The 15,073-nt window shown below is 39.9% G+C and overlaps 1 protein-coding gene across 8 annotated transcripts in view; it reads left to right on the plus strand.

Moving 5' to 3' along the window:
- The window catches only part of SPTLC3 (serine palmitoyltransferase long chain base subunit 3), a 114,981-nt gene that overhangs the window by 42,357 nt on the left and 57,551 nt on the right, over positions 1 to 15,073 (plus strand). For 6 of the 8 annotated variants that reach the window (XR_012659754.1, XR_012659755.1, XM_075088238.1 and 3 more), the window contains 2 exons: positions 4,962 to 5,086; positions 7,211 to 7,304. The exons of the other annotated variants lie outside the window; for them this stretch is intronic. Coding sequence is in view for 4 of the 6 variants with exons in the window: in XM_075088238.1 (XP_074944339.1) it covers positions 4,962 to 5,086; positions 7,211 to 7,304 (219 nt within the window). In the remaining 2 variants the exon portion in view is untranslated. The remainder of the gene's footprint in view (positions 1 to 4,961; positions 5,087 to 7,210; positions 7,305 to 15,073) is intronic. 8 annotated transcript variants of the gene reach the window in all.

A 15,073-nucleotide genomic window follows, 5' to 3' on the forward strand; every position in this document is an offset into this window, starting at 1 on the left:
CAGGGTGATTCATTCTGGAGGGCATGTTTAGGAGATTACCTTTTAATGCCTAGCTTGCACAGAGTTGTAGGGCTTTTTGTTCATTTGAGGATTTTTTAGAGCTGATTGTGATCTGATTTCTGAAAAGCCAATCTGAAAACCTGTGTCAACGTTCAAACTACAAAAGTATTTCCATCCCCTTCACTTCCTTCCATTAGGTTTTAAGGCCTAATATGAATTTCTAGCAGCATTTCAAGAAGGTAAAAATAGTTATTTGGACGTTCTTTCTTTTATACCACTTCAAAGCTTTAGTTAGGGCCAGAGCTTGTTTTAAACTCAGTACGGTACAAACACAGAAATAAATGGTCCATTTTTCAGTTAGGAGAAAGAGGTAAGGAACTAACATTCCCATAATTTACAGCTTCCAAGTAGGAGCTTAAGGAGGAATACAGCCATATAAATGAGAATTGATGTGTGTATATCTATTTCATAATCTTAGCTATTTTCTGATAGGGTATGGTATATATTAGGAAACAGTTCACAAGAGGAATTTTCCTTTGTCATCTCCTACTGACATAATTTTGCTTTATGTGCCAACCTTCTCATAAATAACTGACCCAACTTATGATCAAAGGGTCAAGTTTGTTCCTGGTATTTTACCATAGCAAAAGTATGCTTTGCAAAGCATCATTAAGCTCTGGACAGTCCAACGTCTGGCAGGTGGAACTGAAGGCATCAGGAGTAACTAAGGGTTGTGTGACCTGTTTAAAACATAAAATGTCTCAAATATATAATGCTGTCTATGTACATTCAATTATTTAGACACTTAAAGACAGTGCCATCCAGGCTTTGGCGTGAAGGGTCTGGACTTCAACTATAAGTTTTAGCCTTATGTTTTTATAAAGGAAAAAGGCAAACAAAACTGGAAGATCTAAATTAAACTGGAAGTTTTGTTAAAATGAATCTGCTCTCTTCTGAGAATCAGTAAATTACGCAGGTACACTATTATGTCTATGACACCTGCAGCATCTTTGTGGTATGAAAGCCCCATCAGCTGGTAGCAACATTAAGAAAGCTTAAGCAATTCCTTTCTTTCAAATGCTTCCTCAAAACACACTTTTCAGGCTTTTTTATGCACTAGCAGTGTTAAATAAGGCAACTACATAACATTACCGTGTGCTTCTCACCCTCTGTCTTGCCAATATGTATCATTCTACAAGTTTAGGCTTTGCTCTTGTAGTGGGCTCTGAAGGACAGTGATACCATCTGCATCACCCACTCTTGTAGAACAGTGTAATCTAATAATACAAGTTCTACATCTTCTGTTTCGTCATCCTTCTAGTAATAACTCATCCAATCTTGCTTTTTTTAAATGTATGTGTTTCAGTAATACTATTTTTTAATCTCTGACAAATATCTTATCAGTGAGTTTGTGACCCTAAGTTCCAAATGTGGCTGGGAAGTTTAGGTATTTTGCTCTGTTCCACACCTATATAATCTTAAAACACAGTAATACCTGCTGTACTCTACTGCATACAACTGTTCAGTGGGGAGGAGTAACTTTCAAAAGACAGTATTCCATTTTGTCTCTTAAAGATGCAGGTAGCTTTCTCTTTTCTCCTTTTTGTCTTAAACCTTTCCCAGTAAGATAGCATACACTGTTTAGTTGTATCCTTATTTTTCAGGACAAACCAAGCTGTAATCGGCATAAAAATCAGAGCAGGTAGAGTATGGGGAAAAATTCTAATGTCTAGATATAGGACAAGTGTAGCAGGTATCTGTGTATACAGTGTATAAATAAAAGTATATATACATATATAGACATATATAAATAAATAAAAGTATATCCAGTATAGCATACTAGATAACCATACCAGTTTTCATTCACTAGATCATGATGCTGGTCTGAATCCAGCACAATGCAAGACATTTTAAGAGCCATGATAACCTGACTTGACACCGCTAAGGTTGTATTTAATGAAGACCAGTGTAATTACTGTCTGTCTTACGTAGCTTGAGATGTGGCAGCTTGTGCCAGTGTAAGTTCCTTTAGATTAAATTTACATCTGTCTGGTGGTGCTGTTATGCTTTTGGGGTGGTTGCTGTGACCAGCTAGGAATGTTAGTGGACAAGCCTCATTCTAGCAGAGCCATAGCTGACCCCTTGGTTCCTCCAGTAGAGAGAAGTGATATAACTGGTGCAGTTTATATGGTGTCCAAGGACTGGCCCATACTGGAGAAATCTTCTGATATGATTAACTAAATATATAATTTATTAACTAAATACCCGTTTTACTTTGAACCTGGGAAAACGCAAGCTGATGTGCTTTATCAGATCTTCGCAATTTATATCGCTGTTACGAACCTCCCATTGTCAGTACTGATGTGTATTGTATTGCTTCTGTATCACCTCACCTACCACCTACAATATTGCCATTATAATTAAAGTAATTCAAAACTAGGACTCAGTTTGCAAATCCTTGTCATTCAGGTTTTGGTTTTGCAAACCAAACCCCCATTGATTACAATTTTTATTCCAGGATTTGTAGGCAATAGTGATATACAATATCATCTGCATTCTCTGTTACAATTAGTAAATAATAAGTAGGAATTGGTCACTTTCAGAATGTCTCATTCTTCACCATCACAAAATAAACAAGAATAGGTCAAATATGTGCTGTTCCTTTCTGGTTCATCTAGTAGATACTTGAACAGAATAATCTGTAGTGAGTCAGGCTTTTCTTGTTTGTAAAAACAGAAAACATATGATGCAACCCCAAAAAGCAATTTAACTCCAGCCCAGTAGTGTCAGATTAACCCCTGGAAGAGTCAGGGACAATCTTCTCATGCCTTAAAATGCCTGCCTTGCAAAGCACATGCTGCTTGTTTCTCATGCTGTCACAAACCACCTTCTAATTCAAGCTGTGACCATAGTGTGGTTGTCTTTAAGCTTCCATTTCAAACTTCATCTTATCTTTGTGTGCCAAAGCCCTCAAGTGACAATATAACATCTGCAGGGAACACTAGGGAAGCTGACCATGCTGGAACCTTCAGTGTCAATGAGTGCTGTAACCAGGTTGAAGATTAACTGGCCCCAAAATGCAAAAAATGCAAAAAAAAAAAAAGGACTAACCATAGAAATACACCCTGAGACCTACTGGGTTTACAAGTTAAGGTGTAGATTCTCACACACATCTCCAGTGAGTGACTCAACTCTGAAACACTGTGTGGTTTTGTATTTCATGGAGCTTGGCTATCAAGTGGTGGCTGTGTGCAGAGCCAGCACATATCCTTGTGTATCTTGGGTTCTTCAAATACAAAAAATAGCCATCCTTAAAGAGCCTCACGCAGAGTCAGCTCACATCTACTGGAGGTTCTGCAGAGCCAAATTTTCTGCATCATGTTACCTGACTTATCAGAGCACAAAGCCAGAGACAACCCAGCTCCATGGACACCCAATGTGATACAATGAGTGCAGAGACGCTCTTGAAGCTCTGTCGGAGTAGGTGCAGGTCTAGCAGAACCCAGGCAGGCTCTGTGCAAAATCATGGCACCACTGTTCTTTACTGTCCAAGGAATCCAGGTTTTTCCAGAAGCTACATGATCCTTGCTCCGTATCTCTCTGACTATTGGAGAGTCACCTGCCTGCATGGTAGTTTTCACATTCTGTTTCTAAGTGAATGCCATACTTTCTTTGGATATTTAATAAGAAAAAAAAAAATGAAAGCGCTTTCGTTTTATGGTTACTCACTGTAATCAGCTGAGTTAGTGCTGCTGCTGAAACTGTACTGCTGCCATTTTTATTTTATTTTTTTTAATGAGCTTTCCTCCATGATGAAGGTAAGATCATCTTCCTTGACTAATCATTCTTGTTGACACAGTCTAGCCAAGCTTCTGCGTTCCTCCATTTATCTGCTCTTTGTCCATCACAATGAATACACATCTCTCATTCCCATCAGTTGTAATTCACTTTGCCTGTATTACTGTGGCATCAATTTGTGCAGCACAAGTGAGGTGAGATATTCACTTCCCTAATTTTTTCCTTCTGTTCCCTCCTTACAGCTTTATTCATAGGGAAAATGCTCTGTTTGTTTCCACAGGCCACTCTCTTTTCTTCCCCACAGATCATCCTGTAAGAGTTCCTTCTGCCTTGGTACCTGCAATGCACAGCCAGGCAACCAAAGACTAGAGAGCTGGCAAGTTGAGATGATTCATTACTATTCAAAGTTATTTGTTATCTCAGTCTCCTAACACGACTCTCGTTTGTTGCCTTTTATATTTTGTCATCCTCCATTGTGAGTTGGGTGGGAATGATATTGCTTTTGTTGGCTAGTTGGAGTACCTTATTTGTTTGGAGACTCCAGGCATTAGTATTAGATAAGTAATGTGCAATAAAGGAGGTGTTGACTGTTGAGAGGAAGAAAAGAGGAGAGCTCTCATCAGTTATGGAGAGTGGCATAGCTTTTACCTTCCAAAGCAGAAAAAGGTGGAGAACACTTTTGTCTATCAATATCAAATCACATAGGTAGACACCAAAGAAAAAATGGAAGAATTTTGTTTTCATCAGTTTTTGCTTTCACATCCAAAGAGAATTCAGGAATGCCTAAGATGCTTGTCCCACATTTCCTATAAAAAGGAGGTGGTTTTGTCCTCATTGCAGGTATAGAAAAGGCAAAAAGTTACCTTCAGAATAAACTATGTCAAAAGTTGTTATAGAAAAAGGAAACTTTTTCCCAAAGCAACTGCTTTCCTACTTTAACAGCAACAGTATTTGTTGGCATTAGTTATAGCTGGTTTGCATCCTTGATTTTTCTTGCATTATCCCACATGCACAAGATACAAACGGAAAACCTTCATTAGAACTTCATGTCATATAGCTTAATGACACACTTCTAGCCTGTTCTTTTGTATGCTTTATGTCCTTAGAATTAATAACTTCCACAGTTTAATGAGATTTAAAATTCCCTGTGCTTGTTTCTGCAGGCACCCTAGACAAACATGTAGAACTAGAGAAACTTGTGGCCACCTTCCTTGGTGTGGAAGATGCTATGGTGTTTGGCATGGGCTTTGCAACTAACTCGATGAATATTCCAGCCCTTGTTGGGAAGGTGAGTACTTCCTTAAGGAACGCATAAAACAATCACTTATTAATTGCTTTAACAACTGCTGCAGTATTCTGAGCATGTGATTAAGTGGAAATGGTTGATCGAGGAACACAGCTTGATATCAGGAATGCAAGGCTGACAGCCTTGTGACCTTAAATATGCTGCTCCATCATTTTTTCTAGCTCTGGGTGTTGCTATCACACATACCTAAAATCTATTTAAGGATGAGTGATATGGAGGTTTAGCTTCTTTTAAGGAGGTTGATTCTCCCTAAAAAATAAGTAAATGTTGCATCGTGTTTCTCAGGCGTTGTGGGATGAAGTATTTGGGCTACTTGCAGAGATATTGCCCAGCTGCCTGTGGTGAAACATGATGATTAGGATATTTTTTACAACGCTTTCAGAAACGAGAAAGCAGGGTGTCAAGCATTCCTGATGGACAGATCTCCAGCCAGCCCTGCAAAGAAAGCTGGCAGCAAGTGCAAGTCTAAAGTTGTGGCCATATTTAAAAAGTGGGGTTCTTATTTGGTGTTGAAGGGACTTCATCTGCAACTTGGGGTACCTAAGGCAAAGACATGAAAATCCATCATCCTGCCAATCACAACTCCTGACCTAACAAGCAGATAGCTGGGAAAGCAGGTAGCTCCTCTTCAGTTCATGTAAGTGTGAAACAGTATTTCCCTCTTGGTGGAGATGGAGAGAACTCATTGTGGTTTATGATCAAGTTTTCTTCTGAAGCACCAGCCTAGAGGTGAAGTCACTCACTGTTGAAGATATCCAGCTTTGCAAGAGATTTATAAAATACATGTACACAAGGGTTGGGCAGGGAGAATTGCTTCAGCCCAGAACATGAACTTCAGTCTGCAACAGTGCTGAGGTAATCCAGCAATTTCAAAGGGAACAGATGCAGAGAATTAGTAAAGGTAAATTTATGAAATTGCAGACACATAACAGCATAAGATACTTGTCCCTTGCTTAGCTATAAAATAATTTTCCCTCACTTAGCTGGCCTTGGTTAGAGGTGGGATATTTAGATAGAAGTGGCACAAATAAAGAAATTACTATATGTACTATATAGAATATAACTATAACAATTTAGTGTATGTTAATATTATATAGTATTAAAATAAATATATTAGAGATATTGTATAATTGCCCTATGTTGGGGAGATTTATTCCTAAATTTTCCTATATAATTAAGGCTAGCAGCTACATTTTCTTGTCAAGCTGTATATATTCTTGCTGTTAGTTCTGCATACCAGTCTCTAGGCAGATTTCTGTGAGTATCTCAACCTAGGCATAATCTGTGTTTCCAAAATAAGTATTTACTTAATGTTTTATTGCCCTTTGGGTAATGAAACCACAGCACAAGATGTGTAATAGAAAGCAGAGTTAAATTATGGTTCCAGCTTGAATTTCAACTGTGAATCCTGGCTCCTTTTAATATAATATACAAAGTTATTTCTCCTGCATTTCTATTTTTCTTTCTTAAAATAAAATGAGTTTTCAATTGAGGTAATTAATGAAAACTGTACTACAGGTGAACTGTATATGCATTTACCAGAGGAAGACTCTGCCTGGTGCCTAGGCTTCACTCACATCTTAATAGATTAAGTGGTGGGATAATAGATTAATAGTGGGATTTATGAGGCATTGATCTGTCCTGATCTCATTTCTGCAGCCCAAAGTGTTGATGTCAGTCCAGCCTCAGTGTTACTTCTCCTTACATTATGGTCATGCAGTCTTTACATATAGCGTGGTGACTGCATTTTCCTTGCAACACAAAATAGACTGTAGACAGGGGATAGAGGAAGCAACATCACTTGATTTTACTATAAAGTAGTCAATCTGTGCTAGGGTTATTCACTACTTTCCAGTTAGAGGAAATATTTGGCCCCTTTGCAGCACCTGGGAATATCTGAGAATCTGATCCTACAGTTTCTGCCTGCCTTTTCAGTGGGTCCTGGCACCTTCAGAAAAGTGGCAGAAAATACAGTTCATGTTTAATACTTACAGCTTAATTGGTGCAGTGCTATAGCATAGACACACGTGTGTGCTGACACACATACGCATGCATGTTAAGAGCTTCCCAGTTCATGCAGATGCTTACTGTACTCCTTCTCCACAGGGCTGCCTCATTTTAAGTGATGAGTTGAACCACACTTCTCTTGTTCTTGGTGCAAGGCTTTCAGGTGCTACTATTAGAATCTTCAAGCATAATAGTGAGTATTGAAGTTGGAAATACTTAAAGACAGAGTTGTTCACACCTCAAAGGCAAGAATGCTTCCTTTCAATGCATGCTTTGCTGTCAGTTCCAGATAATACTTTTGTCCAGGCAGAAGGATTAACTGTTCAATATTATGAGTGATTTCTGATGGGGAAAAATTAATAGTGTAATATTATAATTGCTATTGTGCATGATTTGGCCCATCAGGTTGGACCTTATTTTCAAAATCCAGAGTCTTAGTCTCATTGCTGTCTTTTTGACATGCTGAATGACTGTGTGCTGTCATAAAGGTTTTATTGTTATTTTTACTATAGCCAAAATAGGACAAACATATTTAGGAAAACATACTCTGTATTTCCTGGCTCTGTTTCCGGCAGGTTCAGTGCAACCAGAGTTACATTAATGTGGTATTAGTTTGAAATGGTTATCCTGAATTCCCAGGGGGCTATCCCAAAGGTGCAAAAGGATATATCAAAAGCGTCATCCCAAATATTCTTTGAAGTGTAATTTTAGTATAGAAATCACATTAACTTTGCAGTCGTATCATTATCCTCTAAAATACTCATGCTTTTTAACTTTTATTTAGTTAATGCTGCTGTGGTCACTGTCAGAGACATTGTGATGGCTTTGATGACAAAAGCTTGTTCTTTTCCCTCTTTCCCCATCACAATTCCCCGTTCCATTCCCATTGCTGCCACCAGGCAGTGATTGCAACAGAGGTTAAGAAACTAGAGAACTGGTGAGGAATTAATAAAGAGGTCTGATCACCTTTGTTAATAGCTAATACAGTCCCTTCTCTTTATTAAGTGTTCTGTTCAGCCCTGAGGTGAGCAAAAATCAGTTATGCATATGCTATAAAAGGCCTAAGGATCCATTGGAATGAAAAGCACACTATAATTATAATATAAGGTGTTGTTATAATTAATATCTATTCATAATTTGGGCAAGAAGCAATTTCTGAAGATGATTCAAGAATTAAAGATCATCTGAACCTGAATGTTTTTACAGAAGTAATTATTCATAGATTAGCCTGTAGCATACCCCAGCTTGGTTCACTTTCACAAATGTGGATTCCTAGGCATGGTTGCTATACCAGTCTTTTCTCAACTCTTCCTTAGTTCAGTGCCTTATCTCATTCAAATGGGTTTACATCATGTCTTGCAGGGCGACCTCTCCCTACCCAAATCTAAATGTTCTCAGCCTCTCCACTCCTCTACGCTGCGTGCAGCCCAGCTGATTTGTGTCGCTTCCCACAGCGTTTCGAAGAACATTTCAGTTTGAGGAGTGTATTACTCTCAACTGCTAGGGAAGCAGCAAAGGCATCACTTTGAGCTGTCATTCTTGCTTTAAGGAATTTGGTCTCTAACCATCCCCCAATATTTTCTTCCGCTCCTGAGAAGCTGATACCTAACCATCCTCTGCTTGCACTTAAAGATAAATTAAAGATGATGTTCTTTTGTGAATAATGTATGAACCTAAAAATAGTAGTGACTTGTCCAAAAAAACCCACTAATCCAGCACTGGAAAATGTAGATGGTCCCTTTAACAGACTCGGCATACATTAGTGGAAGTCTATCCAGATTGCTTTAGAAAAATTCATTGCCTTCTAGATTAGAGATCAGATTTGCCAAAGTCAGTCTTGTATGCCATTTCTGAGGTATCACCTTAACTTATTTTCAGAATGAAACTGTAGAAACTTATGCAAATACTGTTTGGAATTTGAGCGTCAACTTTTGTCATCACTGTTTTGCAGGCCTTGAGTCTTAACCTAAGTTGCACCTGGAGAGCACTTTGCTCCCTCTTGGCTCGCTGTGTGTCTCTCAGTGTGTTATAGCTCCATGGTTAGAAAGTCCTTTCTTTTGAACATTTCCTTAATCATACCCATGCATTACATGTCACCAACAGCTTTTAAAATCACATGTCCGGAAATGTAGGTATGTGCCTTTTGCTTTGGAGAAAACAGGGTGTGTATCGGGGAGGATAGTGGTGGCGAGTGTAATCCAGCCAGACTGCCTTTGTAGGACGCACAGTTTCACCCAAAATGAAGCAGACGGCCTTGCCTCTGTGGATCTGTCAGGGAGTAGTGTGACACACTCAGTACAACAAATTAATAAGGGCACACATAACCAAAACTTCCACCTTGTGTTGGGACAGTTCTTTTCAGTTAAGCAGGTGCTTGTTTGTTTTGTTGTGTTGCTTGTGCTCCCAGATTATCCTTCTTGCTAATGTGTGGATATATAGCATATGTACAGACATGTGCACACATGCCCAAATTGTCAGTGTATGTTAGTGCTGTCATTTTCATGCTTATGATAAGGTGAATTAAGCCATTATAAGTGTCATACTGCTTGATGCAAAAGAAAGGCTGTTTATGCTGTATTGGCCCTGTGAATGAGTAGAAAACTTTGCACCTTGAGTTACCACTTGAAGATCTCTAATAAGCATTAATTTCAGCATCGGGTAACAATGCGTTTTGTCTTACTTTTTAAAATCCTCCTCTGTATTCTAGTAGAAAAGGCAATACCCTCTGCTTCTTCTTTCCAAGGACAGGGGATTGATGTCTGTCATTTCATATCAGGAATTCAATGACCCATTAAAGAGCTTGGCCCTGGGCATCAACTGGAGGATGTTACTGTGTCAAAGGCTTGGCTAGGGCCCTTTGACGAGCAGTTGGAACAATTCTCCAGCAAGGCGGAGATATAAAGAATAGATCTGAGCCCTATCCCGAAAAGGATTAGGGCTTAATGTACATTTCATTCTCACCTGTATGTACAGAGCCAAGTTGTGTGGTGGCATGAGTTGGCTCACCTACTTTGGAGCTATGCCAAGTTACACAAAATTGCTGTTTGAACCCAGTATTGCCCTACACTAAAGACAGTAAAAGGAATGCCAAGTGGTACCACTGCTAGTGCCCGAGACACCCTTTCTGTGCAGGAGACTCAAAACTAAATTCAAATCAGGCAGCAGAATTTGAGGTTACCTTTTTGCTATTAGAATGCAGCTTGAGAAAGCAGCCCTTTTTCCATTGCTCCTTGTTGCTTACATCAGCCTCTTTTGAACTGCTGGGTAATACCCTCAATAAACTGCTTAGAACATATTTACTTTGGCTCCGATTTCCTTGGTTACACATGTGTAGAAGAGACACTGGGAGAAGGGTGAGGTGTGAATGTTTGTTGCAGTTATTATAAATGGTTATCAAAATGAGGAGGAATAATTATGTAACAATTTAGTGAAGCAATGGTATATTTTCTGAACAAGCTACTTCCTGAATACTATACAAAAAAACATGCAAAGGCGCGTGCTAGTAACCTCCCTTTCTAACCAGCTTGACATTGTAAATCTCTCTCCCCTCCCTTTTTCCGCCCTGTTACAGAAAAACTATTTTTAAAAGGAAAATTATAGAAAACTTTGTTCTATGATAAAAATATTTCACAGAAAATAAACTCTGCCATTTTGAACTTGCTACTGAAGCACGTTCACCTTTCAAAGGCTATGCTGTAGCTAATTCTGTAAAACTTTGTTATTTTATTTCAAAGCATATAATCTGTAATACTGGATCTATTTGTCATGACACAAAAGTAAATAATTATGTTTATTTCATTAGTAAGCCAAGAAGTAATCTCTACTGTTGCTGTACGCTTCTATGGGAGAACTTATCTTGGGCCGCATATCTCCGGGACACAGGGCTCTACCCACCCTGGGGACAGTGATGCACAGACATCAATATGATGGATACAAAATGTCCGTTTGTTTAGCTGCGTCACACGCTTATATAGCTCTTGCGCTTCCTGTTCCTGCCACTCCTATGGGGAGGAGTCTATCTTTCCGTCACATCATGTGATCTTCCGGTCGCCGATCCCTGTCTATTCCCCTACACTCTACTTATTACCTTAGTTATGTATAATATAATTACAAAAGTTTCTTACAAAAGTGAATGAAAGTCTATGTCAATAAGTAGGTAGCTGTCCTAGGCATCACACTTTTCACAAAAAGTCTAAATAGTTTTTCTAGAACAGACGAAATTGTTAGACCTCTGTTCTTCTCTGAAGTAAAATAAAAGGCATCTGGACGTTTCTCCTTTTTGCAAAAACATTGCACAGGTGTATGAGAAGGTTTTCAAGCCTTAAAGTGGCCAATAGAACAAAAATGTGCTATGGATCTATAAGTCCCTTTTAATTTGGATGTGGGAATGAGCCCTGCATCCTGCCTTCCAGTGAACAATCCCTTCCTTGTAAACAGGAATTTAGAGGTCTGGGCTGAGAGAAGTGCACAGGCACACAGCTACAGATCATCTATGTGAGAGACATTTAGGAGAATATTCCATTTCAGCCCTGTAACTAAAAACTACTGAACAGGGCATTCTCTTCCTGTGGGCTCTCATTACCAGTATTGCTAGTCTTCACCCTGACAGGGTCACACCAGTAATCTACAGGGTATTTGGCCTTTAAGGGACTTTCTGTTCCAGGATCTTGTGAGTTTTTGTGGATACTAGCAGCAAAGCTCACCACCCTGGAGCCTTTGCCCTAATGAATTGGGTGTAGGGGGATATTTTTTTTTATTTTATTTTAGGATATGAGCAGTCCTAAATTCATGCGGAAGTGTGTTTAGTAGGCTAAAATAGTTCTGACCTGCCCATAAAGCATCTACCTTTTGTCTCTCCTGCTGTGGTGTGGGCAGCATTCCGAGTTACCATTTTCCAGTCAGGGATTTATTTAGGAAGCTAGAAAAGAGCTGCATTTCTACAATTGTAATGGAGCCAGCAGTACAGTGCAGCAACTAGTAGGCAGTGGGAGAAGGTGGGAGGCTAAAACATCTCCCCACCTCTGTGGCATTAGTGGCCTGGTCTTGGTTATTTTTGTGCCAGAAGGCGTCTGATGTTACCCCTACCCAGGCCTGGGCTTTAGGAACCCACTCCAACACTCCCCAGGTGACCTGCATGGGGGCCCTTCAGCTATATGGGGGCTTCACTCTTGGATATTTTTATTTCCTGGCCCAGGGACGGACTTATTACCTGCTCTTTTTTATTTCTAAAACAATTTTTAATTAATATCATATATTTTAAAGCACTTTTTCAGAACCTCTGACTTTTATCTTGGTTAAATATTAGAGAAAATCCCTTGACCCTCCCAATAAAACTTGAAAAGCAAAACCCTACAGCTAACCATTAATCAGCTTGTGATTTTATCAAGGGTTTTCTGTCACAGAAATTCTGAGTCATATTGGTATCAGGTGCAGCAGTTTTGTGTCTCATTCTGGTATCTGGTGAGAACCTATTTTGTTCATTCAGTGGACAGATGAGCATGTTACTGACTAACTACATCCAAGTGAATTCTGTTCATATCAGCCTGTATAAGAAGGTGCTGTACAAGGCTTAGGATTAGTTTCTTCTTTCTAATTCTACTGCACTTTTTCCATGTAGCATCAAGCAACTCAACTGCAGCCACATTTTTAGGTTTAGATTTGCAATCGCATGAGCAGTCTGTGTGAATGTTGTGACTACACACAGAAATCAGGCCATGTGGGAAAAAAATTTCCAGTTCTCTTCACTGCAAGGGTGCTTCAACATGCAATCAGAATAAGTGATACTGTAAGGAGAGCAAAACCAAGCACCTTGGTTAGGTGAAAATCTGGCCTCTAATCTAGTGCGTGAATCCACATCTGAAATGGGAATCACACTAGTACATGCCTAGCTTCTTCTCACACACCTTTTCAGAGTGTTGTGAAAGTAGTAAGGGGTTTTATGGGTTCTCACAAATCAGGTGGTTGATGACAGAAGTGTGTCATGCGGGTGTGAGCTGTTCAGGTTTCCATACAAAATATGGTTCCCTGCTTGGACGAGAGCTGTGAATTTACCTTAATCCAGCTCTGGTATTGCTCAGTCTACTCAGCCAAATTAATGCTTTGGAGTTCAGATATGTGTGCCATGAGGACACCTTAAAGAGGAAACACGGATACCTGTAGGAGTTGTAGCTAACAGTGAAAAAACTTTTAGAGAGCAGAAGGCCCTCACCTTAAAGTGCAAATATATTCTCTAGCAAAAGAGAAGGAAAGAAGAGTACAAAGTGGGAAAACTGTAAGTGCATGCCTTTAAGCAAGCAAATAAAATAAGGGGGAAACAAAAGAGAGAAATGAACAGGTAAAAATTAGTGACAAATCTCTGCAAAAACCAGAGAGTTTGCAGTGGCTTAGTACAAAATGGATCCTTTATTTATTTCTTTCCAAAGGTGTAAGTGGCCCTTGAATTTAAGAAGGAAGAACAGTGTTATAGCTATTACAGAGCATAATGAAAGGCACATTTCCCACAAGGTTTTGTTCTCCTTGAAGCCTCTGGCCACTATCAGAGACAAGATTTTTGCACCGATAGGTGGACCGCAGCCTAAACCAGTTTGGCATGTATTTCCCTGTGACACATACAGACGCAGAGAGGAGACTGGTGTATCCTGCTCCTAGCGTGCTGTCTCTGCATTTGCCCTCTCTGATTTGAGAAAGACATGTCTGACTTGCCAAGTGTGAATAGGAATCTTTCCTGAGCAAGTGCTTTTTACTTTCACAGAGATATGTATTTATTGAAGTGCATGGAGGGGAGTCTCAGACTGTTAGTGTGGCTGCAGTAATCACCGCTCCCACCACCCCATTCCAAACGAAGATATTCAAAGCTGTGATCTGAGGGAAATTAGTCTAAAGATGCTTTTGCTCTTCAAAGCTGTGCCAGCAGGCAGGGACTTTCCAAAAACTAGTTTTCACTAGAATGAAACTACCTTCTACAGCCCTACAGCTACTGTTTAGATCAACGAAACCCTTGTGGTGACTTCCCTTTGTTGTTTAGGGATCTGCATGGAGGGACAGTATTGGAGCTAGCCACTCGAGTCACCCATGAAAGGAGAGTGACCAGGAAAGGTACCAGTGGCTGGGAGAGAGCAAGAGAGGATGCTGCAGTAGATGCACTGCAGCAGGGGAGAGGTGGTTGCTTGGGAGGCTGAGAAGGGACAGGTAGCCACAGAGTCTCCATGAACTTGCATCAGAATGCAAAATGGGAGAAACTGAAAATAAGAGTGGCAAACACAAGGTGAAGAAAAGAAGAATGTGATGTGATAAGAGTAGTAGCCTGTTTATTTTAATTAAAAATTATTCAGCTGACATGCAGGAGATTTCCAGCCCACACAGAGGAATAGTGATGACATCCCTGGCATTGCAATGTAAGGATGAGGGGTGGGGCACTGTGTCTCCCTGCAAGGAGGCACTGACCGTGCCTGGGAGAGAGCAGAGGCCCCTCCAGGAGCCTGGAGTCCCACCTGCACTGGAGGCAGCATGACACATGGCTGCCCACCCAGGTCCAGGCTTGCTTCAACCCACTGGCAGTTTGTGTTGTTGGTATTTCTGTTGAAGTAACTCTGAAGGATCCCAAACAAGGATAATACAAGTCTATCTTAAATTCTAAAAAACCTGAGATCCACTGTTCCCTCTTAAGAAACTTCATCTTCTGTATCTAGACAATATGCCATAGGGAGAAGGTGGAAACTGAGACAAAGATAGATTTGATTGTGCTTTGACTAACTAATCAAGTGAAATTCTTAACACCACCTCCTGGGCTGGTGAACAGTCATTAGCGATTACCGCTGAAAAGCCTGAGCTGGTGGTAGTCAAACAAGGAAGGACAGTTATTTTCCCCATAACTGGTTATTCAAGATGGACTCGTGCAACTTATCATCTCAATGTCCCAGTGTTTCACAATCTAACTATATTTAATGGGCAAATAATTTGATA

This window comes from Phalacrocorax aristotelis, chromosome 3, assembly GCF_949628215.1.
Source record: "Phalacrocorax aristotelis chromosome 3, bGulAri2.1, whole genome shotgun sequence".
NCBI classification, from domain to species: domain Eukaryota; kingdom Metazoa; phylum Chordata; class Aves; order Suliformes; family Phalacrocoracidae; genus Phalacrocorax; species Phalacrocorax aristotelis.